The sequence below is a fragment of the Salmo salar genome, chromosome ssa21 (genome assembly GCF_905237065.1).
Source record: "Salmo salar chromosome ssa21, Ssal_v3.1, whole genome shotgun sequence".
Taxonomy (NCBI): Eukaryota; Metazoa; Chordata; class Actinopteri; order Salmoniformes; family Salmonidae; genus Salmo; species Salmo salar.
Window position 1 is genome coordinate 57,861,180 of NC_059462.1, and position 26,340 is coordinate 57,887,519.

At 44.4% G+C, this 26,340-nt stretch overlaps 1 protein-coding gene across 5 annotated transcripts in view; it reads right to left on the bottom strand.

Moving 5' to 3' along the window:
• ankzf1 (ankyrin repeat and zinc finger peptidyl tRNA hydrolase 1) overlaps window positions 1–24,155 on the bottom strand; it is a 49,435-nt gene extending 25,280 nt beyond the window's left edge. For all 5 annotated transcript variants that reach the window (XM_045704936.1, XM_045704935.1, XM_045704934.1 and 2 more), the window contains exons 1-7: window positions 24,007–24,155; window positions 16,866–17,012; window positions 15,800–15,924; window positions 7,791–7,893; window positions 6,237–6,442; window positions 5,078–5,187; window positions 1,229–1,382 (exon numbers count right to left, since the gene is read on the bottom strand). In XM_045704936.1, coding sequence (XP_045560892.1) covers window positions 1,229–1,382; window positions 5,078–5,187; window positions 6,237–6,442; window positions 7,791–7,893; window positions 15,800–15,924; window positions 16,866–16,995 — 828 coding nt within the window. In that variant the 5' untranslated portion in view covers window positions 16,996–17,012; window positions 24,007–24,155. The remainder of the gene's footprint in view (window positions 1–1,228; window positions 1,383–5,077; window positions 5,188–6,236; window positions 6,443–7,790; window positions 7,894–15,799; window positions 15,925–16,865; window positions 17,013–24,006) is intronic.
• Between the last annotated feature and the right edge of the window lie 2,185 nt (window positions 24,156–26,340).

Genomic DNA, 26,340 nt, shown 5'->3' on the forward strand with positions numbered 1-26,340 from the left:
GTGGGGTCATTTTGCACTTCCTAAGGCTTCCACTAGATGTCAACAGTCTTTAGAACCTTGTTTCATGCTTCTACTGTTACTGGGGAGAGAATAAGAGATCATTCAATCAGTGGACTGCCTGAGGACAATGAGTTGTTTACTGCGCGGTCACGCAGGCACGCCGTTCCTTCTTTGTCCTCTGTAATGAATACGCTATTGTCCGGTTGGAATATTATCAAATATTTATGTTAAAAAGACCCTAAGGATTGATTGTAAACATCGTTTGACATGTTTCTACGAACGGTAATGGAACATTTGGACTTTTCGTCTCTGGTTTTGCGCACGCGCATTTTGCCTTTGAATAGTGATCTGAACGCGCGAACAAAACTAGGTATTTGGACATAAATATGGAGTTTATCGAACAAAACGAACATTTCTTGTGGGAGTCCTGGGAGTGCATTCCGATGAAGATCAGCAAAGGTAAGTGAAGATTTATAATACTATTTCTGAGTTTTGTTGACTCCAGAACTTGGTGGGTAACTGTATAGCTTGCTTTGATGGCTGAGCTCTGTACTCAGAATATTGAACAATGTGCTTTCGCTGTAAAGCTGTTTTGAAATCTGACACAGCGGTTGCATTAAGGAGAAGTGTATCTATAATTCTTTCAATAACTGTAAATTGATGTGCTCATTCACCGGATGTTTTGGGAGGCAATACATTTTCTGAACATCACGCGCCAATGTAAAATGAGGTTTTTGGATATAAATATGAACTTTATCGAACAAAACAATGTATTGTGTAACATTGAGTCCTGGGAGTGTCATCTGATGAAGATCGTCAAAGGTTAGTGATTCATTTTAGCTGTATATCTGGTTTTTGTGATGCCTCTCCTTGCTTGGAAAATGGCTGTGTGGTTTTTCTTGTCTCGGCGCTGTCCTAACATAATCTAATGTTATGCTTTCGCCGTAAAGCCTTTTTGAAATCGGACAATGTGGTTGGATTAACGAGAAGTTCATCTTTAAAATGGTGTAAAATAGTTGATTGTTTGAGAAATTTGAATTATGGAGATTTTTGTAGTTTTTTATTTCGCGCCCTGCGATCCCATTGGCTGTTGGCTAGGGGGTCCCGCTGGAGGAACGTCTGTCCTCAACAGGTTTAATAATTAAGTTCTGGCTAATCAGAGGAAAGAAAACCAAAATGTGCTTTCCCGGTTAGTCCAGACACATCAAAAGAAGAGTAGTTGTGTTGCCTTGACTAGTGCAGCCTCGTTGTATCGCCTCAGGGCAGCTCCCGCTGATTTAGGAGCATGACTGCTGTTCTTAGCATCTCTCAGGCCCTGGGCTGTCCCCCGCTTGGCTCTCACAGTGTACCGATGGAACGTCTTGTGCTGCAACACCTCTCTCCTGGAACAGTAGAGATGGGGGGGGGGAGACGAATCATCTTTTAGTACTGAGAGGAAGAGACTTACAGTGCATTCAGAAAGACCACTTGACCTTTTTTCCCACATTTTGTTACGTTACAGCCTTATTCTAAAATGGATTAACCCTTGACCAATCTACACACAATATGCTGCAGAAATGTTTTGGTACCCTTCCCCAGATCTGTGCCTCGACACAATCCCGTCTCTGAGCTTTACAGACAATTCCTTCGACCTCATGGCTTGGTTTTTGCTCTGACGTGCACTGTCAACTGTGGGACCTTGTATAGACAGGTGTGTGCCTTTCCAAATCATGTCCAATACATTGAATTTACCACAGGTGGACTCCAATCAAGTTGTAGAAACATCTCAAGGATGATCAATGGAAACAGGAAGCACCTGAGCTCAACTTAGAGTCTCATAGTAAAGGGTCTGAATACTGATGTAAATGTGATGTTTTTTTTTATACATTTGCAATGTAGTGCCCTACCCACCCAGGGCACTACCCCCCTACCTACCCACCCACCCAGGGCACTACCCCCCCTACCTACCTACCCACCCAGGGCACTACCCCCCCTACCTACCTACCCACCCAGGGCTCTACCCCCCTACCTACCTACCCACCCAGGGCTCTACCCCACCTACCTACCCACCCAGGGTACTACCCCCCACCTACCTACCCACCCAGGGCACTACCCCCCCACCTACCTACCCACCCAGGGCACTACCCCCCTACCTACCTACCCACCCAGGGCACTACCCCCCTACCTACCCACCCAGGGCACTACCCCCTACCCACCCACCCAGGGCACTACCCCCCTACCCACCCACCCAGGGCACTACCCCCCACCTACCCAGGGCACTACCCCCCCACCTACCTACCCACCCAGGGCACTACCCCCCACCTACCTACCCACCCAGGGCACTACCCACCTACCTACCCACCCAGGGCACTACCCCCTACCTACCCACCCAGGGCACTACCCCCACCTACCTACCCACCCAGGGCTCTACCCCCCACCTACCTACCCACCCAGGGCACTACCCCCTACCTACCTACCCACCCAGGGCACTACCCCCTACCTACCCACCCAGGGCACTACCCCCACCTACCTACCCACCCAGGGCACTACCCCCACCTACCTACCCACCCAGGGCACTACCCCCTACCTACCCACCCACCCAGGGCACTACCCCCCTACCTACCCACCCACCCAGGGCACTACCCCCCTACCTACCTACCCACCCAGGGCACTACCCCCACCTACCTACCCACCCAGGGCACTACCCCCCTACCTACCCACCCAGGGCACTACCCCCCTACCTACCTACCCAGGGCACTACCCCACCACCTACCTACCCACCCAGCCACCCAGGGCACTACCCCACTACCCACCCAGCCACCCAGGGCACTACCCCCGCCACCTACCTACCCACCCACCCACCCAGGGCACTACCCCCACCACCTACCCACCCACCCAGGGCACTACCTCCCCTACCTACCTACCCACCCAGGGCACTACCCCCCTACCTACCTACCCACCCAGGGCACTACCCCCCCTACCTACCTACCCACCCAGGGCACTACCCCCCTACCTACCCACCCAGGGCACTACCCCCCTACCTACCCACCCAGGGCACTACCCCCTACCTACCTACCCACCCAGGGCACTACCCCCTACCTACCACCCACCCAGGGCACTACCCCCCCCTAGCTGACCCAGGGCACTACCCCCCTACCTACCCAGGGCACTACCCCGCCCTACCTACCCAGGGCACTACCCCCTACCCACCCAGGGAACTACCCCCCCCTACCCAGGAACTACCCCCCACCTACCCAGGGCACTACCCCCCTACCTACCCAGGGCACTACCCCCTACCTACCCAGGGCACTACCCCCTACCTACCCAGGGCACTACCCCCCACCTACCCAGGGCACTACCCCCCACCTACCCAGGGAACTACCCCTACCTACCCAGGGCACTACCCCCCTACCTACCCACCCAGGGCACTACCCCCTACCCACCCACCCAGGGCACTACCCCCTACCCACCCACCCAGGGCACTACCCCCCTACCTACCCAGGGCACTACCCCCCCACCTACCTACCCACCCAGGGCACTACCCCCACCTACCTACCCACCCAGGGCACTACCCACCTACCTACCCACCCAGGGCACTACGCCCCTACCTACACCCAGGGCACTACCCCCTACCTACCCACCCAGGGCACTACCCCCCTACCTACCCACCCAGGGCACTACCCCCCCTACCTACCCACCCAGGGCACTACCCCCTACCTACCCACCCAGGGCACTACCCCCTACCTACCCACCCAGGGCACTACCCCCCTACCTACCCACCCAGGGCACTACCCCCTACCTACCTACCCACCCAGGGCACTACCCCCCCTACCCACCCACCCAGGGCACTACCCCCTACCTACCCACCCACCCAGGGCACTACCCCCCACCTACCTACCCACCCAGGGCACTACCCCACCACCTACCTACCCACCCAGGGCACTACCCCCTACCTACCCACCCAGGGCACTACCCCCCACCCAGCCACCCAGGGCACTACCCCCACCACCTACCTACCCACCCAGCCACCCAGGGCACTACCCCCACCACCTACCTACCCACCCAGCCACCCAGGGCACTACCCCACCACCTACCTACCCACCCAGCCACCCAGGGCACTACCCCCGCCACCTACCTACCCACCCAGCCACCCAGGGCACTACCCCACCACCTACCTACCCACCCACCCACCCAGGGCACTACCCCCACCACCTACCCACCTACCCAGGGCACTACCTCCCCTACCTACCTACCCACCCAGGGCACTACCCCCTACCTACCTACCCACCCAGGGAACTACCCCCTACCTACCTACCTACCCACCCAGGGCACTACCCCCCTACCTACCTACCCAGGGCACTACCCCCCCACCTACCTACCTACCCAGGGCACTACCCCCCTACCTACCTACCTACCCAGGGCACTACCCCCCTACCTACCCCCCAGGGCACTACCTCCCCCTAGCTACCCAGGGCACTACCCCCCTAGCTACCCAGGGCACTACCCCGCCCTAGCTACCCAGGGCACTACCCCCCTACCTACCCAGGGAACTACCCCCCTACCCACCCAGGGGACTACCCCCCCTACCCACCCAGGGCACTACCCCCCCTACCCACCCAGGGCACTACCCCCCTACCCACCCAGGGCACTACCCCCCTACCTACCCAGGGCACTACCCCCCTACCTACCCAGGGCACTACCCCCCTACCTACCCAGGGAACTACCCCCCTACCTACCCAGGGCACTACCCCCCTACCTACCCAGGGCACTACCCCCTACCTAAACCCAGGGCACTACCCCCCTACCTAAACCCAGGGCACTACCCCCTACCTAAACCCAGGGCACTACCCCCCCTAGCTACCCAGGGCACTACCCACCCTACCTACCCAGGGCACTACCCACCCAAGGCACTACCCCCCTACCTACCCAGGGCACTACCCACCCTACCTACCCAGGGCACTACCTACCCAGGGAACTACCCCCCTACACAGGACACTACTTTATACCTGAGCCCTACAGAGCACCATTTAGAGAATATGGTACCATTTGAGACCGCTACAGCAATAGAGAATATGAAGCCAGGCTTCTCATCACTGACCCTTGAAACACAGCTCCAGCGAAGTGTCCGCCACCTGCCATCAGAATGACCCACATAGTCTTGTTACTGAGACTTTGTAGAGAGGTCACCAGGTCTTCCTCTATGGCAGACTGAAATGCATATAGTCTTGTTACTGAGACTGTAGAGATTCCACCATGTCAAATCAAATCATATTGGTCACATACACATATTTAGCAGATGATGTTATTGCGGGTGTAGTGAAATGATTGTGTTCCCAGCTCCAACAGTGGAGTAGCATCTAACAAAGAAATAACACAAAAAAGTGATACTGCAAAGTTGCTTAGGAGCTACAAGCAGAGCCGCCATGTCTGAGGAGCTACAAGCAGAGCCGCCATGTCTGAGGAGCTACAAGCAGAGCCGCCATGTCTGAGGAGCTACAAGCAGAGCCGCCATGTCTGAGGAGCTGCAAGCAGAGCCGCCATGTCTGAGGAGCTGCAAGCAGAGCCGCCATGTCTGAGGAGCTACAAGCAGAGCCGCCATGTCTGAGGAGCTGCAAGCAGAGCCGCCATGTCTGAGGAGCTACAAGCAGAGCCGCCATGTCTGAGGAGCTACAAGCAGAGCCGCCATGTCTGAGGAGCTACAAGCAGAGCCGCCATGTCTGAGGAGCTACAAGCAGAGCTGCCATGTCTGAGGAGCTACAAGCAGAGCCGCCATGTCTGAGGAGCTACAAGCAGAGCCGCCATGTCTGAGGAGCTACAAGCAGAGCCGCCATGTCTGAGGAGCTACAAGCAGAGCCGCCATGTCTGAGGAGCTACAAGCAGAGCCGCCATGTCTGAGGAGCTACAAGCAGAGCCGCCATGTCTGAGGAGCTACAAGCAGAGCCGCCATGTCTGAGGAGCTACAAGCAGAGCCGCCATGTCTGAGGAGCTACAAAATAAGTACATAACTGTCCACTAAGGTTCACCTGATATATTACTAGGTTTTGGATGAAGATTTGATAATTCAGTATCAAAAAAATATGTAAAAGTAGATAAAAATTTGAAAAAAAAATGGGGGACAAATACTTTTTTCACAGCACTGTAACTCAATCATATAACATAGAAGTCATTCTTCATTCATTCATTCATTCATTCATTGTCAAGGGAGGTTGATTATTTCGTGTTAAAAGAGTCCCCCACAAGTCCGTCCCGACTCTCACCTTGCTCCGCAGAACACAGCGGTAGACAGCCAGGTACTGGCCCTGAGAGTTCTGGAACACGACCCGGTTACCGAGGCGACCGAAGGATTCCGCTTCCAGAACACCGTCATCCTTCTGTAGAGGAGCGACCTCAGTGTTGTCCACAACCCAGTCGCTGTCTGGTTCCTCGTCCTCCGAGTCAGAACCTGAGATGCTTGACATGTCTCCTGTGGACAGACCAAATTACTTTGTACAAATAAGAGTAGAATGAAGAAGAAAAAACCAAAACAAAAGGGTTGCGCCTTAAAATACAGTGCACTGCTTTTTTGACCAGCACTTATGGTTGAAAGTAGTGCACTATATAGGGAATAGGGTACCATTAGACACAGCCCTCGTCTGTCTTCATTCTATTCCATTGTAGATACTGATTTGCTCTGTCTAGCAAAATCTAAGTTAAGATTTTTATTTGAAAGTCAATTTATTTTCAGTAATAATGCATAAGGTGATGGGTCAGGTAACAAAAGGTAGACTCATCGAGAGAACGTAGATGCACCGAGGAAACAGTAGTGGGTTAATTCCCGTAGCTATCGCCAGCGTTGTAGGGAGTCCGGTCTCCAGACCACAGCGTCTCGGTGGTTGCCTTGGTGTCACGCGTCAGATACATTTTCATACTTGTTCTTGACTCTTTTCTCGGACAGCATTTCTTCCCCAGACCAGCGGAGTAAAAACTCCATTCGGTAAGTGCATAAAACCACGTCGCCAGGCCAAATATATACACTCCATCAACGAAGCACTAATAGCCGCAGCCTTTATATCTAGCATAGACATGTTCGACCCTTCGGAGGCAACCCCTTTTGGGCCGTCGGAGGCAACCCCTTTTGGGCCGTCGGAGGCAACCCATTGGAGTAGCCAACACAATCGTAACGCACCTGAAATATATTCACATGGGTACCACACAGCCTAGTTTCAGCAGAATATCATCTGCAGGGAACAAGAGAGTGTGCAGCTCTCATCTGGTTCTGGCATGGAGCAGCTCACAGATGAATGACATCGGTAGCCGGTAGGGTAGGAAAGACTTTTCAACTTCCAGTAAATGCAACTTAAGTTTTGGTCCGAAGTCTTGGTTAGTAGGCTATTTGTGATGGGCAATTCAGTCATCATGCCCTGTTTGCATGAGGGGCATAGGCATGGGTGGGCCTGGGTGGGTACCCACACCAATCAAAAATTATACAATATTATTACAAAACTACTTCCCAGCACTTCACAAAAATATAGAGTACCAGTCATAAGTTTGGACACACCTACTCATTTAAGGGTTTTTCTTTATTTTTTACATTGTAGAATAATAGTGAAGACATCAAAACTATGAAATAACACATATGGAATCATGTAGTAACCAAAACATTTTTTGAAAAGTGTTAAACAAATCAAAATATATTTTATGTTTGAGATTCTTCAAAGTAGCCACGCCTTTGCCTTGATGACAGCTTCGCACACTCTTGGCATTCTCTCAACCACGACATCCTTAAACATTAAAATAGAGTATCTGATTTGTTTCTGAGTGCCCAGACTCACCTACACCGGTCTTCCTCTCAAACTCCTCCACTGTGGCAGGTGTTTGACCAGATCGTCTCTGCCTCAGGTTGAAACGGTGCCAGTCAAGCTTGTAGTGCTCCATCTGAAAGTAAAAACTAAACTTCACATCTAAAATAACTGACTAGTACCATACCGCTAGAATATTTTCTCAATTCTGAGATTTTAAAATGTTATTTCCTAGACTGGATCCCTAAAAAAAATGTTTTGTTTCATATTTGGATCCATATTTCAGTTTGGATCCATATTTCAGTTTGGATCCATATTTCAGTTTGGATCCATGCTTCAGTTTGGATCCATGCTTCAGTTTGGATCCATGCTTCAGTTTGGATCCATGCTTCCGTTTGGATCCATGCTTCCGTTTGGATCCATGCTTCCGTTTGGATCCATGCTTCCGTTTGGATCCATGCTTCAGTTTGGATCCATATTTCAGTTTGGATCCATATTTCAGTTTGGATCCATATTTCAGTTTGTCCCACTGGATATTAAAGGATACTTCAGGATTGTCATGAAGGGGTCCTTTATCTAATTCCCCCAAGAGACAGATGAATTCATGGATAACATTTTTAGGTCTCTCGTGTTCCCAGTATGAAGGAAGTTGGAGGTAGTTTCGCGAGCCGATGCTAACTAGCGTTAGCGCGATGACTTGAAGTCTACGGTATTCACTAGAATATATATATATATATATATAATATACTTCCAAGTCATTGCGCTAACGCTAGTTAGCAACTTCCTTTTAACTGGACGCAGAGACATAAAAATTGTATCCTGGAGTTCATCTGACTCTGGGTCGGTGGATAAAGGGCCCCGCCTGACTCGGTAGATAAAGGGCCCCGCCTGACTCGGTAGATAAAGGGCCCCGCCTGACTCGGTAGATAAAGGGCCCCGCCTGACTCGGTAGATAAAGGGCCCCGCCTGACTCGGTGGATAAAGGGCCCCGCCTGACTCGGTAGATAAAGGGCCCCGCCTGACTCGGTAGATAAAGGGCCCCGCCTGACTCGGTAGATAAAGGGCCCCGCCTGACTCGGTAGATAAAGGGCCCCGCCTGACTCGGTAGATAAAGGGCCCCGCCTGACTCTGGGTCGGTGGATAAAGGGCCTCGTCGCCAAAATTCTGCTGTATCCCTTTAAAAAAAAGGTTAAGATTCACCCATTTTTAACGTTATATCATTTTGGGAACCCCAAGCAATGTTCTATCGATTCCCGGTGTCATTTCATGTTTTTCACGTGTCTGTTGCACTATTACTGTTCACATTGTTCAGAAATACAGCTGGTATTACGTGGCATATGATGCCAATACACATCCTACCGCCATTTATTTATGACCAACGTGAACAGCAATAGCACAAGATACACATGAAATGACACCAGGAATTAGTGTTACAAGATATTTACACAGAAAACATAAAGAGAAAGAGAAGGAAAACATTTTCGAACACCGTAGTACCGTTTCATATGAAAGAACCTGCTGGAGTCTGTTGTCAATTGGGGTTTATAAATTCATAAAATGTGTATTATTGACTGTATGTTTTGTTTTACTCCATGTGTAACTCTGTGTTGTTGTATGTTGTCGAACTGCTTTGCTTTATCTTGGCCAGGTCGCAGTTGTAAATGAGAACTTGTTTTCAACTAGCCTACCCTGGTTAAATAAAGGTGGAATAAATAAAACATAAAAAAAATTCTGTTGAATTTAACCGCAGTCTCTTGTATGCGTCGGTCCAATGACATCCACTTCACTTTCATGCTCACATCACGTGTACCAGCTGTAAAATCAGCCAGCCGCATCCTCTTCCAACCCTCCTTCACATTACCCATAAGCCATTACCCATAAGCCATTACCCATAAGCCATTACCCATACACACTCCGTTACGTTGCACCGGAAGTCATGCATTTAAAATGGGGACGTCCACAACGGAGAGGAAACGCAGCGCCCCCCCCTTGCGGGTGAACGGAGCGGAAACGCAGTGCCCCCCCCTTGCGGGTGAACGGAGAGGAACCGCAGTGCCCCCCCCTTGCGGGTGAACGGAGAGGAAACGCAGTCCCCCCCCTTGCGGGTGAACGGAGAGGAAACGCAGTGCCCCCCCCTTGCGGGTGAACGGAGCGGAAACGCAGCCCCCCCCTTGCGGGTGAACGGAGAGGAAACGCAGTGCCCCCCCCCTTGCGGGTGAACAGAGTGGAAACGCAGTGCCCCCCCCCTTGCGGGTGAACGGAGTGGAAACGCCTCATGGACTCTACAAGGTGTCGAAAGCGTTTCCACAGGGATGCTGACCCATGTTGACTCCAATGCTTCCCCTCAGTTGTGTCCAGTTGGCTGGATGTCCTTTGGGTTGGTGGACCATTCTTGATTCACACTGGAAACTGTTGAGTGTGAAAAACAGTTCTTGACACAAACCGATGATGAGCCTGGCACCTACTACCATTACCCCGTTCAAAGACACTTAAATCTCGTCTTGTCCGTTCACCCTCTGAACGGCACACATACACAATCCATGTCTCAAGGCTTAAAAATCCTTCTTTAACCCGTCTCCTCCCCTTCATCTACACTGATTGAAGTGGATTTAACAAGTGACATCGATAAGGGATCATATCTTTCACCTGGATTCACCTGGTCAGTCTATGTCATGGAAAGTTGCTTCTTTCCTCCAGCCAAATCACAGGTAGGTTTTTACAAATATGAGCAAATTAGCCATTCTATGCAGATGTGTAAGGAGGGACTCGGCATAGGAGAAATGCTTAAATACCAGCGATTGTGTGAATGTTATTTTTTTTTTGTTGGTCTTATGCAGCTGTATGACCCAATAGGTGAATAAACTTGGGTTTAAGCTTTACTAATCGCCCGTGAGTTTTACTAAGTTCATTTAGAACCAAGGACTATTATACAGTGAACAGCGGATAGTTAATTCAATGTGTGTTGTATTCAGTAATAGTGGCTAGTTAATTCAATATGTGTTGTATTCAGTAATAGTGGCTAGTTAATTCAATGTGTGTTGTATTCAGTAATAGTGGCTAGTTAATTCAATATGTGTTGTATTCAGTAATAGTGGCTAGTTAATTCAATATGTGTTGTATTCAGTAATAGTGGCTAGTTAATTCAATGTGTGTTGTATTCAGTAATAGTGGCTAGTTAATTCAATATGTGTTGTATTCAGTAATAGTGGCTAGTTAATTCAGTAATAGTGGCTAGTTAATTCAGTAATAGTGGCTAGTTAATTCAATGTGTGTTGTATTCAGTAATAGTGGCTAGTTAATTCAGTAATAGTGGCTAGTTAATTCAATGTGTGTTGTATTCAGTAATAGTGGCTAGTTAATTCAATATGTGTTGTATTCAGTAATAGTGGCTAGTTAATTCAATATGTGTTGTATTCAGTAATAGTGGCTAGTTAATTCAATATGTGTTGTATTCAGTAATAGTGGCTAGTTAATTCAGTAATAGTGGCTAGTTAATTCAATGTGTGTTGTATTCAGTAATAGTGGCTAGTTAATTCAGTAATAGTGGCTAGTTAATTCAATATGTGTTGTATTCAGTAATAGTGGCTAGTTAATTCAATGTGTGTTGTATTCAGTAATAGCGGCTAGTTAATTCAATATGTGTTGTATTCAGTAATAGTGGCTAGTTAATTCAGTAATAGTGGCTAGTTAATTCAATGTGTGTTGTATTCAGTAATAGTGGCTAGTTAATTCAGTAATAGTGGCTAGTTAATTCAATATGTGTTGTATTCAGTAATAGTGGCTAGTTAATTCAATGTGTGTTGTATTCAGTAATAGTGGCTAGTTAATTCAATATGTGTTGTATTCAGTAATAGTGGCTAGTTATATGGATTCAGTAATAGTGGCTAGTTAATTCAATGTGTGTTGTATTCAGTAATAGTGGCTAGTTATGGGGTATTCAGTAATAGTGGCTAGTTAATTCAATATGTGTTGTATTCAGTAATAGTGGCTAGTTAATTCAATGTGTGTTGTATTCAGTAATAGTGGCTAGTTAATTCAATGTGTGTTGTATTCAGTAATAGTGGCTAGTTAATTCAATGTGTGTTGTATTCAGTAATAGTGGCTAGTTAATTCAATGTGTGTTGTGTTCAGTAATAGTGGCTAGTTAATTCAATGTGTGTTGTATTCAGTAATAGTGGCTAGTTAATTCAATATGTGTTGTATTCAGTAATAGTGGCTAGTTAATTCAATGTGTGTTGTATTCAGTAATAGTGGCTAGTTAATTCAATATGTGTTGTATTCAGTAATAGTGGCTAGTTAATTCAATGTGTGTTGTATTCAGTAATAGTGGCTAGTTAATTCAATGTGTGTCGTATTCAGTAATAGTGGCTAGTTAATTCAATATGTGTCGTATTCAGTAATAGTGGCTAGTTAATTCAATATGTGTCGTATTCAGTAATAGTGGCTTGTTAATTCAATGTGTGTCGTATTCAGTAATAGTGGCTAGTTAATTCAATGTGTGTCGTATTCAGTAATAGTGGCTAGTTAATTCAATATGTGTTGTATTCAGTAATAGTGGCTAGTTAATTCAATATGTGTTGTATTCAGTAATAGTGGCTAGTTAATTCAATGTGTGTTGTATTCAGTAATAGTGGCTAGTTAATTCAATATGTGTTGTATTCAGTAATAGTGGCTAGTTAATTCAATGTGTGTTGTATTCAGTAATAGTGGCTAGTTAATTCAATGTGTGTTGTATTCAGTAATAGTGGCTAGTTAATTCAATATGTGTTGTATTCAGTAATAGTGGCTAGTTAATTCAATATGTGTTGTATTCAGTAATAGTGGCTAGTTAATTCAATATGTGTTGTATTCAGTAATAGTGGCTAGTTAATTCAATGTGTGTTGTATTCAGTAATAGTGGCTAGTTAATTCAATATGTGTTGTATTCAGTAATAGTGGCTAGTTAATTCAATATGTGTTGTATTCAGTAATAGTGGCTAGTTAATTCAATGTGTGTTGTATTCAGTAATAGTGGCTAGTTAATTCAATGTGTGTTGTATTCAGTAATAGTGGCTAGTTAATTCAATATGTGTTGTATTCAGTAATAGTGGCTAGTTAATTCAATATGTGTTGTATTCAGTAATAGTGGCTAGTTAATTCAATATGTGTTGTATTCAGTAATAGTGGCTAGTTAATTCAATATGTGTTGTATTCAGTAATAGTGGCTAGTTAATTCAATGTGTGTTGTATTCAGTAATAGTGGCTAGTTAATTCAATATGTGTTGTATTCAGTAATAGTGGCTAGTTAATTCAATATGTGTTGTATTCAGTAATAGTGGCTAGTTAATTCAATATGTGTTGTATTCAGTAATAGTGGCTAGTTAATTCAATATGTGTTGTATTCAGTAATAGTGGCTAGTTAATTCAATGTGTGTTGTATTCAGTAATAGTGGCTAGTTAATTCAATGTGTGTTGTATTCAGTAATAGTGGCTAGTTAATTCAATATGTGTTGTATTCAGTAATAGTGGCTAGTTAATTCAATGTGTGTTGTATTCAGTAATAGTGGCTAGTTAATTCAATGTGTGTTGTATTCAGTAATAGTGGCTAGTTAATTCAATATGTGTTGTATTCAGTAATAGTGGCTAGTTAATTCAATATGTGTTGTATTCAGTAATAGTGGCTAGTTAATTCAATATGTGTTGTATTCAGTAATAGTGGCTAGTTAATTCAATATGTGTTGTATTCAGTAATAGTGGCTAGTTAATTCAATATGTGTTGTATTCAGTAATAGTGGCTAGTTAATTCAATGTGTGTTGTATTCAGTAATAGTGGCTAGTTAATTCAATGTGTGTTGTATTCAGTAATAGTGGCTAGTTAATTCAATGTGTGTTGTATTCAGTAATAGTGTGAATATCAGTGACAGGTTTTTTCTTGGGACATGAACGTTTAGAAAATGGGAACAACTTCAACTAGAATAGTAGTATAATGTTAGTATGGTGATACTTGGCCTTGTATCGTTAGTAAACGTTGGTATGGTGATTCTTGGCCTGGTATCGTTAGTAAAACGTTGGTATGGTGATTCTTGGCCTGGTATCGTTAGTAAAACGTTGGTATGGTGATTCTTGGCCTGGTATCGTTAGTAAACGTTGGTATGGTGATTCCTGGCCTGGTATCGTTAGTAAAACGTTGGTATGGTGATACTTGGCCTGGTATCGTTAGTAAAACGTTGGTATGGTGATTCTTGGCCTGGTAGCGTTAGTAAAACGTTGGTATGGTGATTCTTGGCCTGGTATCGTTAGTAAACGTTGGTATGGTGATTCTTGGCCTGGTAGCGTTAGTAAAACGTTAGTATGGTGATTCTTGGCCTGGTATCGTTAGTAAACGTTGGTATGGTGATACTTGGCCTGGTATCGTTAGTAAACGTTGGTATGGTGATTCCTGGCCTGGTAGCGTTAGTAAAACGTTAGTATGGTGATACTTGGCCTGGTATCGTTAGTAAACGTTGGTATGGTGATTCTTGGCCTGGTATCGTTAGTAAACGTTGGTATGGTGATTCCTGGCCTGGTATCGTTAGTAAACGTTGGTATGGTGATTCTTGGCCTGGTATCGTTAGTAAACGTTGGTATGGTGATTCCTGGCCTGGTATCGTTAGTAAACGTTGGTATGGTGATTCCTGGCCTGGTATCGTTAGTAAACGTTGGTATGGTGATACTTGGCCTGGTATCGTTAGTAAAACGTTGGTATGGTGATTCTTGGCCTGGTATCGTTAGTAAACGTTGGTATGGTGATTCCTGGCCTGGTATCGTTAGTAAACGTTGGTATGGTGATTCCTGGCCTGGTATCGTTAGTAAAACGTTAGTATGGTGATACTTGGCCTGGTATCGTTAGTAAACGTTGGTATGGTGATTCTTGGCCTGGTATCGTTAGTAAACGTTGGTATGGTGATTCCTGGCCTGGTATCGTTAGTAAACGTTGGTATGGTGATTCTTGGCCTGGTATCGTTAGTAAACGTTGGTATGGTGATTCCTGGCCTGGTATCGTTAGTAAACGTTGGTATGGTGATTCCTGGCCTGGTATCGTTAGTAAATGTTGGTATGGTGATACTTGGCCTGGTATCGTTAGTAAAACGTTGGTATGGTGATTCTTGGCCTGGTATCGTTAGTAAACGTTGGTATGGTGATTCCTGGCCTGGTATCGTTAGTAAACGTTGGTATGGTGATTCCTGGCCTGGTATCGTTAGTAAACGTTGGTATGGTGATTCCTGGCCTGGTATCGTTAGTAAAACGTTGGTATGGTGATACTTGGCCTGGTATCGTTAGTAAACGTTGGTATGGTGATTCTTGGCCTGGTATCGTTAGTAAACGTTGGTATGGTGATACTTGGCCTGGTATCGTTAGTAAAACGTTGGTATGGTGATTCTTGGCCTGGTATCGTTAGTAAACGTTGGTATGGTGATTCCTGGCCTGGTATCGTTAGTAAACGTTGGTATGGTGATTCTTGGCCTGGTATCGTTAGTAAACGTTGGTATGGTGATTCTTGGCCTGGTATCGTTAGTAAACGTTGGTATGGTGATACTTGGCCTGGTATCGTTAGTAAACGTTGGTATGGTGATACTTGGCCTGGTATCGTTAGTATAATGTTGGTATGGTGATTCCTGGCCTGGTATCGTTAGTAAACGTTGGTATGGTGATTCTTGGCCTGGTATCGTTAGCAAACGTTGGTATGGTGATACTTGGCCTGGTATCGTTAGTAAAACGTTGGTATGGTGATTCCTGGCCTGGTATCGTTAGTAAACGTTGGTATGGTGATTCCTGGCCTGGTAGCGTTAGTAAACGTTGGTATGGTGATTCTTGGCCTGGTAGCGTTAGTAAAACGTTAGTATGGTGATTCCTGGCCTGGGATCGTTAGTAAAACGTTGGTATGGTGATACTTGGCCTGGTATCGTTAGTAAAACGTTGGTATGGTGATTCTTGGCCTGGTAGCGTTAGTAAAACGTTGGTATGGTGATTCTTGGCCTATGGTCTCTGGTCAGTCCATCCCAACCCTCAGTCAGTTTATTCACCTGCTCCTCCCGGGTGTGGAAGGGACAGTGGCAGGCCGAGCACACCATCCTGTCAGACACATCTCTACCCAGGCTGCTCTCCCGCTCTGGCTGTTCATCATCGTCCCTGGGGCACACGACCACTCCTGTTAGGATGACATACACACAGTATTTGAGTAACATGGGAGATAAACTATACCGAACTAAAAAAAAAAAATAATAATGCAACAATTTCAACGAATTTACTGAGTTAATGTTCATATAAGGAAATCAGTCAATTGAAATAAATTCATTAGACCGTAATCTATGGATTTCATATGACTGGGCAGGGGCACAGCCATGGGTGGGCCTGGGAGGACAAAGTGCCCACCCAATGGGGAGAAAGGCCCACCCAATGGGGAGAAAGGCCCAGTTAATCAGAATGAGTTTCTCTCAACAAAAGGGCTTCATTACAGACAGAAATAATCTGTTTCATCAGCTGTCCAGGTGGCTGGTCTCAGACGATCCCGCAGGCGAAAAAGCAGAATGTGGAGGTCCTGGGCGTGGTTAGCAGTTGTGAGGCCAGTTGGACATACTGCCAAATTCTCAAAAACGACATTGGAGGCGGCTTATGGTAGAGAAATTAACATTAAATTCTCTGGCAACAGCTCTGGTGGACATTCTTGCACTCAGGATGCCAATTACACTCCCCCTCAAAACTTGAGACATCTGTGGCCTTTTGTCTCCAGCACAAGGTGCACCTGTGTAATGATCATGCCGTTTAATCAGCTTCTTGATATGCCACACCTGTCAGGTGGATGGATTATCTTGTCAAATGAGAAATACTCACTAACAGGGATGTAAACAAATTTGTGCACAAAATTTGAGAGAAATAACTTTTTTTTGTGTGTGTATGTTAAATTTCTGGGATCTTTTATTTCAGCTCGTGAAACATGGGACCAACACTTTACATGTTGCGTTTTATATTTTTGTTAAGTATATTAATGACTATTTACATGACAAATAAACAACCGGGGCGGCAGAGCCACAAATAACTGCTTCCAGGATGTACAACAGCCATAGACATAGTTTACAGCTAGCTACCCACCATGACTGTGTGATGGATTCTTGGTGTGTACAGGAGGCTCATGAACGCTGGTAACTTCTCGGACCTCCTGTAGAGCAGAGTCTTGAAAACAGTACTCGAACACGGAGCGGTATTCTGGACCTGCTGTCATTGTGGACTCCGGAACATCTGAAACAAATCGATATGAGAGTGAAAGTCTGTACCTAGCACAGCTATCTAGCTAGCTATCTAGATCAATATTTGTTACTAGTACAGTAGCTAGCTATCTACCGTAAGTCAACGTTTGTAAGTACAGTAGCTAGATCAACGTTTGTAACTAGTACAGTAGCTAGATCAACGTTTGTAACAAGTACAGTAGCTAGTTAGATCAACGTTTGTAACAAGTACAGTAGCTAGCTAGATCAACGTTTGTAACAAGTACAGTAGCTAGCTAGATCAACGTTTGTAACTAGTAGAGTAGCTAGCTAGCTAGATCAACGTTTGTAACTAGTAGAGTAGCTAGCTCAACGTTTGTAACTAGTAGAGTAGCTAGCTCAACGTTTATTACTAGTACAGTAGCTAGAACAACGTTTGTTACTAGTAGAGTTGCTAGATCAACATTTGTTACTACTACAGTAGGTAGATCAACATTTGTTACTACTACAGTAGGTAGATCAACGTTTGTTACTAGTAGAGTAGCTAGCTCAACGTTTATTACTAGTACAGTAGCTAGATCAACGTTTGTTACTAGTAGAGTAGCTAGATCGACGTTTGTTACTAGTAGAGTAGCTAGATCAACGTTTGTTACTAGTAGAGTAGCTAAATCAACGTTCGTTATTAGTACAGTAGCTAGATCAACGTTTGTTACTAGTAGAGTAGCTAGATCAACGTTTGTTACTAGTACAGTAGCTAGATCAACGTTCGTTACTAGTACAGTAGCTAGATCAACGTTCGTTATTAGTACAGTAGCTAGATCAACGTTTGTTACTAGTAGAGTAGCTAGATCAACGTTTGTTACTAGTACAGTAGCTAGATCAACGTTTGTTACTAGTAGAGTAGCTAGATCAACGTTTGTTACTAGTACAGTAGCTAGCTAGATCAACGTTTGTTACTAGTAGAGTAGCTAGATCAACATTTGTTACTACTACAGTAGCTAGATCAACGTTTGTTATTGGTACAGTAGCTAGCTAGATCAACATTTGTTATTGGTACAGTAGCTAGCTAGATCAACATTTGTTACTAGTACAGTAGCTAGATCAACGTTTGTAACTAGTACAGTAGCTAGATCAACGTTCGTTATTAGTACAGTAGCTAGATCAACGTTTGTTACTAGTAGAGTAGCTAGATCAACGTTTGTTACTAGTACAGTAGCTAGATCAACGTTTGTTACTAGTAGAGTAGCTAGATCAACGTTTGTTACTAGTACAGTAGCTAGCTAGATCAACGTTTGTAACAAGTACAGTAGCTAGCTAGAACAACGTTTGTTACTAGTAGAGTAGCTAGATCAACATTTGTTACTACTACAGTAGCTAGATCAACGTTTGTTATTGGTACAGTAGCTAGCTAGATCAACATTTGTTATTGGTACAGTAGCTAGCTAGATCAACATTTGTTACTAGTACAGTAGCTAGATCAACGTTTGTAACTAGTACAGTAGCTAGATCAACGTTTGTAACTAGTACAGTAGCTAGAACAACGTTTGTTACTAGTACAGTAGCTAGATCAACGTTTGTTACTAGTACAGTAGCTAGATCAACGTTTGTTACTAGTACAGTAGCTAGAACAATGTTTGTTATTAGTACAGTAGCTAGCTAGATCAACATTTGTTACTAGTAGAGTAGCTAGATCAACGTTTGTTACTAGTACAGTAGCTAGATCAACGTTTGTTACTAGTAGAGTAGCTAGATCAACGTTTGTTACTAGTACAGTAGCTAGCTAGATCAACGTTCGTAACAAGTACAGTAGCTAGCTAGAACAACGTTTGTTACTAGTAGAGTAGCTAGATCAACATTTGTTACTACTACAGTAGCTAGATCAACGTTTGTTACTAGTACAGTAGCTAGATCAACATTTGTTATTGGTACAGTAGCTAGCTAGATCAACATTTGTTACTAGTACAGTAGCTAGATCAACGTTTGTAACTAGTACAGTAGCTAGAACAACGTTTGTAACTAGTACAGTAGCTAGAACAACGTTTGTTACTAGTACAGTAGCTAGATCAACGTTTGTTACTAGTACAGTAGCTAGATCAACGTTTGTTACTAGTACAGTAGCTAGAACAATGTTTGTTATTAGTACAGTAGCTAGCTAGATCAACATTTGTTACCAGTAGAGTAGCTAGATCAACGTTTGTAACTAGTACAGTAGCTAGAACAACGTTTGTTACTAGTACAGTAGCTAGCTATCTAATGTAAGTCAACGTTTGTAACTAGTAGAGTAGCTAGCTAGAACAACGTTTGTTACTAGTAGAGTAGCTAGATCAACGTTTGTTACTAGTAGAGTAGCTAGATCAACGTTTGTAACTAGTACAGTAGCTAGATCAACGTTTGTAACTAGTACAGTAGCTAGATCAACGTTTGTAACTAGTACAGTAGCTAGATCAACGTTTGTAACTAGTACAGTAGCTAGATCAACGTTTGTTACTAGTAGAGTAGCTAGATCAACATTTGTTACTAGTACAGTAGCTAGATCAACGTTTGTTACTAGTAGAGTAGCTAGATCAACGTTTGTTACTAGTAGAGTAGCTAGATCAACGTTTGTTACTAGTACAGTAGCTAGATCAACGTTTGTTACTAGTACAGTAGCTAGATCAACGTTTGTTACTAGTAGAGTAGCTAGATCAACGTTTGTTACTAGTACAGTAGCTAGCTAGAACATAGCGGACTAAACTCCACGGTGAATGAAGTGTCTGACTCCATCACCAGAGAGGAGCAGAGACCAGGCCTAGTGGAATCTAGCTCCGACTACATCGATTTGCCCAGGTTCAACACGTAAAAACATTTTTTAATGATGAAACACATACCTTGTACCTATGTTTGTTGTCTGTAGCTGCGTGCCTTTGTTTGTTTGCTGAAATCCATACTTTGTCAGTAAAACGTTAATCAAATACATTCACCAACTGTTTGTTCATAGCTGTAGTTCTCAGACGGCAACTCAGCAGAAATGCGCACGTGCCAATTGAATCTCAACAAGGAAACAGTAGTTGTATCTGATTAACTTTAAATTGAAAAACTATGGATTTCAGCTAAAAAAATAAAGGCATTTAACTACAGAGGACAAACATAGGTACCGAAAAAAATAATTGACCTTGGGCGAATGGATGTAGTCGGCCATGCGTGGGATCGTTCCCACACAAAGTGAGATTTATCATTCTGAACGTTTGTCATGACCATTGCGTACGCACAGTGTCAAGTGACCAGGGAACTGCTTGTCAAGCATCGAGCAGGGAAAGTATGAGGGAGAAAATGAGCAGGCCTAATAATTCAATAATTTGTTTTCGATTGAATTGTATTTCCATTGTGAATTCATGCAACATCTCTCTACAGGCTATATATAAATTTACCACATCAGTGCATCTTGTGATAATTATTCATATGACGTAGTCATCTTGCTAAATTAAAGTCTCTAATCTGTTGTAAGATTTTGCCAAACACTGCATTTCAAAGTGAGTGTGTTTTTAGAGACAGGTGTGACTTTTTTAGGAGAAAGTAAATATTGGCTCATAAGAAATCGTTCCCCACTGCCATTAATGGGTTCCCAAATACGAACAGCGCAATAGACGGCCCCCCACATCGCCATAAAAGCACCATCCTAAAACAAGTTAAACTACTGGAGCAGAAAAGGCTTCCACTCAATCAATGTCCCTCCCTACGGTGAAGCACGGTGGTGGCAGCATCCCTCCCTACGGTGAAGCACGGTGGTGGCACCATCCCTCCCTACGGTGAAGCACGGTGGTGGCAGCATCCCTCCCTGCGGTGAAGCACGGTGGTGGCAGCATCCCTCCCTGCGGTGAAGCACGGTGGTGGCAGCATCCCTCCCTGCGGTGAAGCACGGTGGTGGCAGCATCCCTCCCTGCGGTGAAGCACGGTGGTGGCAGCATCCCTCCCTGCGGTGAAGCACGGTGGTGGCAGCATCCCTCCCTGCGGTGAAGCATAGTGGTGGCACCATCCTTCCCTACGGTGAAGCATGGTGGCAGCATCATGCTGTGGGGATGTTTTTCAACGGCAGGGACTGGGAGACTAGTCAGGATCGAGGTAAAGATGAACGGAGCAAAGTACAGAGATCCTTGATGAAAACCTGCTCCAGAGCACTCAGGACCTCAGACTGGGGCGAAGGTTAACCTTCCAACAGGACAACGACCCTCAGCACACAGCCAAGACAACGCTGGAGTGGCTTCGGGACAAGTCTCTGAATGTCCTTGAGTGTCTATGCCAGAGCCCGGACTTGAACCCGATCGAACATCTCTGGAGAGACCTGAAAATAGCTGTGCAGCGATGCTCCCCATCCAACCTGACAGAGCTTGAGAGGATCTGAAGAGAAGAATGGGAGAAACTCCCCAAATACAGGTGAGCCAAGCTTGTAGCATCATACCCAAGAAGACTCAAGGCTGGAATCGCTGTCGAAGGTGCTTCAACAAAGTACTGAGTAAAGGGTCTGAATACTTATGTAAATGTGATATTTCATTTGCAAACGTTTCTTAAAACCTGTTTTTGCTTTGTCATTATAGGGTATTGTGTGTAGATTGATGAGGGGGAAAAAAACAATTTAATCCATTTCAGAATAAGGCTGTAACGTAACAAAATGTGGAAAAATTCAAGGGGTCTGAATACTTTCCAAATGCACTGTAGGTTATGTTATGCACAAAAGACGCACGACTCGTTCATTCATTCATTCATTCATTCATTCATTGGACTCCCGAGTGGCGCAGCGGTCTAAGGAACTGTATCTCAGTGCTAGAGGCGTCACTACAGACACCCTGGTTCGATTCCAGGCTGTATCACAACCGGCCGTGATTGGGAGTCCCATAGGGCGGCGCACAATTGGCCCAGCGTCATCCGGGTTTGGCCGGTGTAGACCGTCATTGTAATATAAGAATTTGTTCTTAACTGACATGTTTAGTTAAATAAAAAAGGTTAAAAAAAAAAAAATGTTGAGGTATATTTGCTATTGCTAAAGCAACTTGTATTGTCCTAATGATCCTCTCTTTGTAACTGTGTTTTTATTTTTACAGGTCAAACCACATCTTGGATGTAGTCAATTCTGACACGAGCACCTTTTTTCAGTCTTGGAAAAGTTTCATTTGCATAGTTTTTTTTGGTTGCGCCGTTGTAGGATATATCATGGTATGGCGTATGTTCCCTACAGACTTTAAAAAAAGGTAGACTTTTGACCATATGGTTAATTGGGAGAGTTTCGAAATGCAAATAGCCAAGATTGTACATGAGCACCGAGGTTGAGAACAATTGGCATTTATCAACGGTTATCTCCTACCAGTGTGTGTATGAAGCTCGTAGGGATTGTTTGATTAAATCACTATTTTTTTTTATGCGTACGAACATTATTAAATTCCGTTCGTTAAATTAAATAGTATTTTAGAATAGTTTCTACGCAACGTGAATAAATTAGGCAATAGCGAGTAACGGCAGCACGCAATTCAGGGGCGTTCCAGCATGTGGACATTCCCATTGGTTCCTGCATGAACGCCCCTACCCTCAAGCTCCCCATTGGTTCCTACATGAACGCCCCTCCCCTACCCTCAAGCTCCCCATTGGTTCCTGCATGAACGCCCCTCAAGCTCCCCATTGGTTCCTGCATGAACGCCCCTCCCCTCAAGCTCCCCATTGGTTCCTGCATGAACGCCCCTCCCCTCAAGCTCCCCATTGGTTCCTGCATGAACGCCCCTCCCCTCAAACTCCCCATTGGTTCCTGCATGAACGCCCCTCCCCTCAAGCTCCCCATTGGTTCCTGCATCAACAATATGTTTGGTTATGGAATATATATTTCACAGCGGTTTAGATGGTATAATGATTCTCTACACTAGACTCTTATTTTAACACAAACTCACATTGTTTTGTATATTTTTCTATTGTGTTGACACTATGTTTTGTTTATTCCATGTGTAACTGTGTTGTTGTATGTTGTTGAACTGCTTTGCTTTATCTTGGCCAGGTCGCAGTTGCAAATGAGAACTTGTTCTCAACTGGACTACCTGGTTAAATAAAGGACTTGTTCTCAACCAGCCTACCAGTTGCTGTTGCTTGCTACCATGCTTCGTATTCAGAATGACAGCCTCCCCCTGTAGTGTTGTCTCTCTCTCATCATGATGTGTGTTTTATGTGAATGCACCAATTTGTAAGTCGCTCTGGATAAGAGCGTCTGCTAAATGACGTAAATGTAAATGTAAATGTTTAACCCGGCCTCCGTCCCCATCAGGAGGCCGGCACTGTAAATAACAATTAGTTCTAAACTGACTTGCCTAGTTAAATGGAAAATAGAGACCTAAAGACAACACAGCATGGTAGCAACACAGCATGGTAGAGGCACAGCATGGTAGAGGCACAGCATGGTAGCGGCACAGCATGGTAGAAGCACAGCATGGTAGAGGCACAGCATGGTAGAGACACAGCATGGTAGAAGCACAGCATGGTAGCAGCACAGCATGGTAGAGGCACAGCATGGTAGAGACACAGCATGGTAGAAGCACAGCATGGTAGCAGCACAGCATGGTGTCAAACTATTAAAATAGGCTAACTATTAGAGTTTCAGCAACCAGGAAATGGTGGAGAGATTGTCTATAATCTAGCAAACTATGTCATATTTACATTTGATGTTGGAACAGCCATTTTATTTAATCTTATCTAACGTTAGGTGTAAACCAGTTAACTATCTACCCCCTGTGATGGTTGCTACTAGTTAGTTAGCTAGCTAGCTAACGTTAGGTGTAAACCAGTTAACTATCTACCCCCTGTGCTAGCTGTGATGGTTGCTACTAGTTAGTTAGTTAGTTAGCTAACGTTAGGTGTAAACCAGTTAACTATCTAACCCCTGTGCTAGCTGTGATGGTTGCTACTAGTTAGTTAGTTAGTTAGCTAACGTTAGCCAAATCAATCAATGACAAAGTGACCATAGTAGCTAGCTAATTTCCAGATGTGTTGGGTTATATATATATTTTTTTAAAACGTACCAAAATGATGCCACGTCTTGTCGATGTTGAATAAAGACAAAGTCTAGTTACCAGTTTGATTGCTATCTACCTAAAACTGTTTAGCTGACAGACTGAATAACTTGTTCTTCTGTGATATAATGGCGGTCCGTAAACCAACGTTAAAGGTGCATGGCGCCACCTACCGTGCTGGAGTGTGAGGTCAGTCACGGTTATTAATTAAACAACATGTCTTTATCCTCCTACGTCCTACTCAGTACTTCTGAGAAAATAAAATAAAGCCCAAGTAACTTCTAATAGGGCCTTCCTCATCCCCCCCCAAAAAAAAAACCATCCAACCCTGTCCAACATCCAACATACACTTCAATCTTTCCCTCTATTCAACATACCTACAACAATATATATATATTTTTATATATATTTTTTTTCACCTTTATTTAACCAGGTTAGGCTAGTTGAGAACAAGTTTCATTCATATGCTTGCCAACCAGATGTAATGATGAGTTAAATGTACAATGTCCTAAGCGCAATTGAGCAAACACCACCCTCTTCCTTCCTAATCTGACCTTTGAACCTTGGTCCATCGACCTTTCTTTGGAGGACATATAAATGCCGTCCCTTGTGTTCAGAGTCCCGTCTCTTCTGCCACACATCTATCAAAATGTCTCTGATCTTACATTTGGCTTCACCTCTACCCAGTGGAACATTAATATCAATTATATCTTGTTTCAAAGCTCTTTTAGTTAACTGGTCTACAATTTCATTCCCTTCCACAGCCGAATGTGCTGGGACCCAGCAAAATCTCGCTACCAACACCCAGTCTCTAAATTCTCCATAATAACATGAATACCCCTAAATTTGACGAATAAAATGTGATTTGATTTAGTAGGTCACTCCTAATAGATTTACCAGATGATAAACTATTCAATACAGACGGAGAATCCGAGGATACTATAATTCTAACAGGTTGTACGTCCTCCACCCACTAGAGGGCGACTATTATGGCCAACAGTTTAACTGAGTACACTGACAGTTCATCTGTCCGCCCACTATCTGGGACCTTGGATTCATCTGTGAAAAGCGATTAGAAAAAAAAAATCATAAAAACTTCTACTAATGGAATTGTCAACCAGTTTCCCTTTATCACTGACTTCTGACCAATCATTCCTTTTGTCACGACTTCCTCCGAAGTCGGTCCCTCTCCTTGTTTCGGGCGGCGTTCGGCGGTCGACGTCACCGGTCTTCTAGCCATCTCCGATCCACCTTTCATTTTCCATTTGTTTTGTCTTGTTTTCCCCACACACCTGGTCACCGTTCCCTCATTACATGTCGTGTATTTAACCCTCTGTTCCCCCCCCCCATGTCTGTGTGTGTAATTGTTTATTGTTGAAGTTGGCACGCTTCCGGCTGGTTTGCCCCGGGTTTATTTGATTACCCCGTGACTTTGTGGCAGCCTGTACTTTGTGCTTGTGTTTTTGTACTTTGTGCTGCATCACTGGTTTGTTGGGCGTTTGTTTTGTGACGCGGTTGCGTTCTGTGCAAATGATTGCCTTAGTAAAGTGCTTTGTCCACTCGTCTATGCTCTCCTGCGCCTGACTTCGATGCACCAGCTACATTCACATCTTGACACCAAGGTTATATCAACAGGATCTGGGAGTAACCATGGAGGAGCATCCCCGATCACCACAGAAGGGCCAACCTCCAACTCCCTCAAACCACTCTCATCAGCAAGCTTTACAACTGTCCAACCTAAACCACTGCCTTGCCTATTTTCCTCTAAAGGACTTAATGTCACGATTTCCATGGACCACTTATGGAACCATTTCATTATCTCAAATCCTGTAAAACATTTGTAATGTTGAGCTTCTTGTTCACGTAATTCGTGCTCATGTTGTACTGTATTGATATCTGTCTCATGTTGTGTTGATATCTGTCTCGTGTTGTATTGATATCTGTCTCATGTTGTATTGATATATGTCTCGTGTTGTATTGTATTGATATCTGTCTCATGTTGTACTGTATGGATATCTGTCTCATGTTGTATTGATATGTCTTGTGTTGTATTGATATGTCTTGTGTTGTATTGATATCTGTCTCATGTTGTATTGATATCTGTCTCATGTTGTATTGATATCTGTCTCATGTTGTATTGATATCTGTCTCGTGTTGTATTGATATCTGTCTCGTGTTGTATTGATATCTGTCTCATGTTGTACTGTATTGATATCTGTCTCATGTTGTATTGATATCTGTCTCATGTTGTATTGATATCTGTCTCATGTTGTATTGATATCTGTCTCATGTTGTATTGATATCTGTCTCATGTTGTATTGATATCTGTCATGTTGTGTTGTA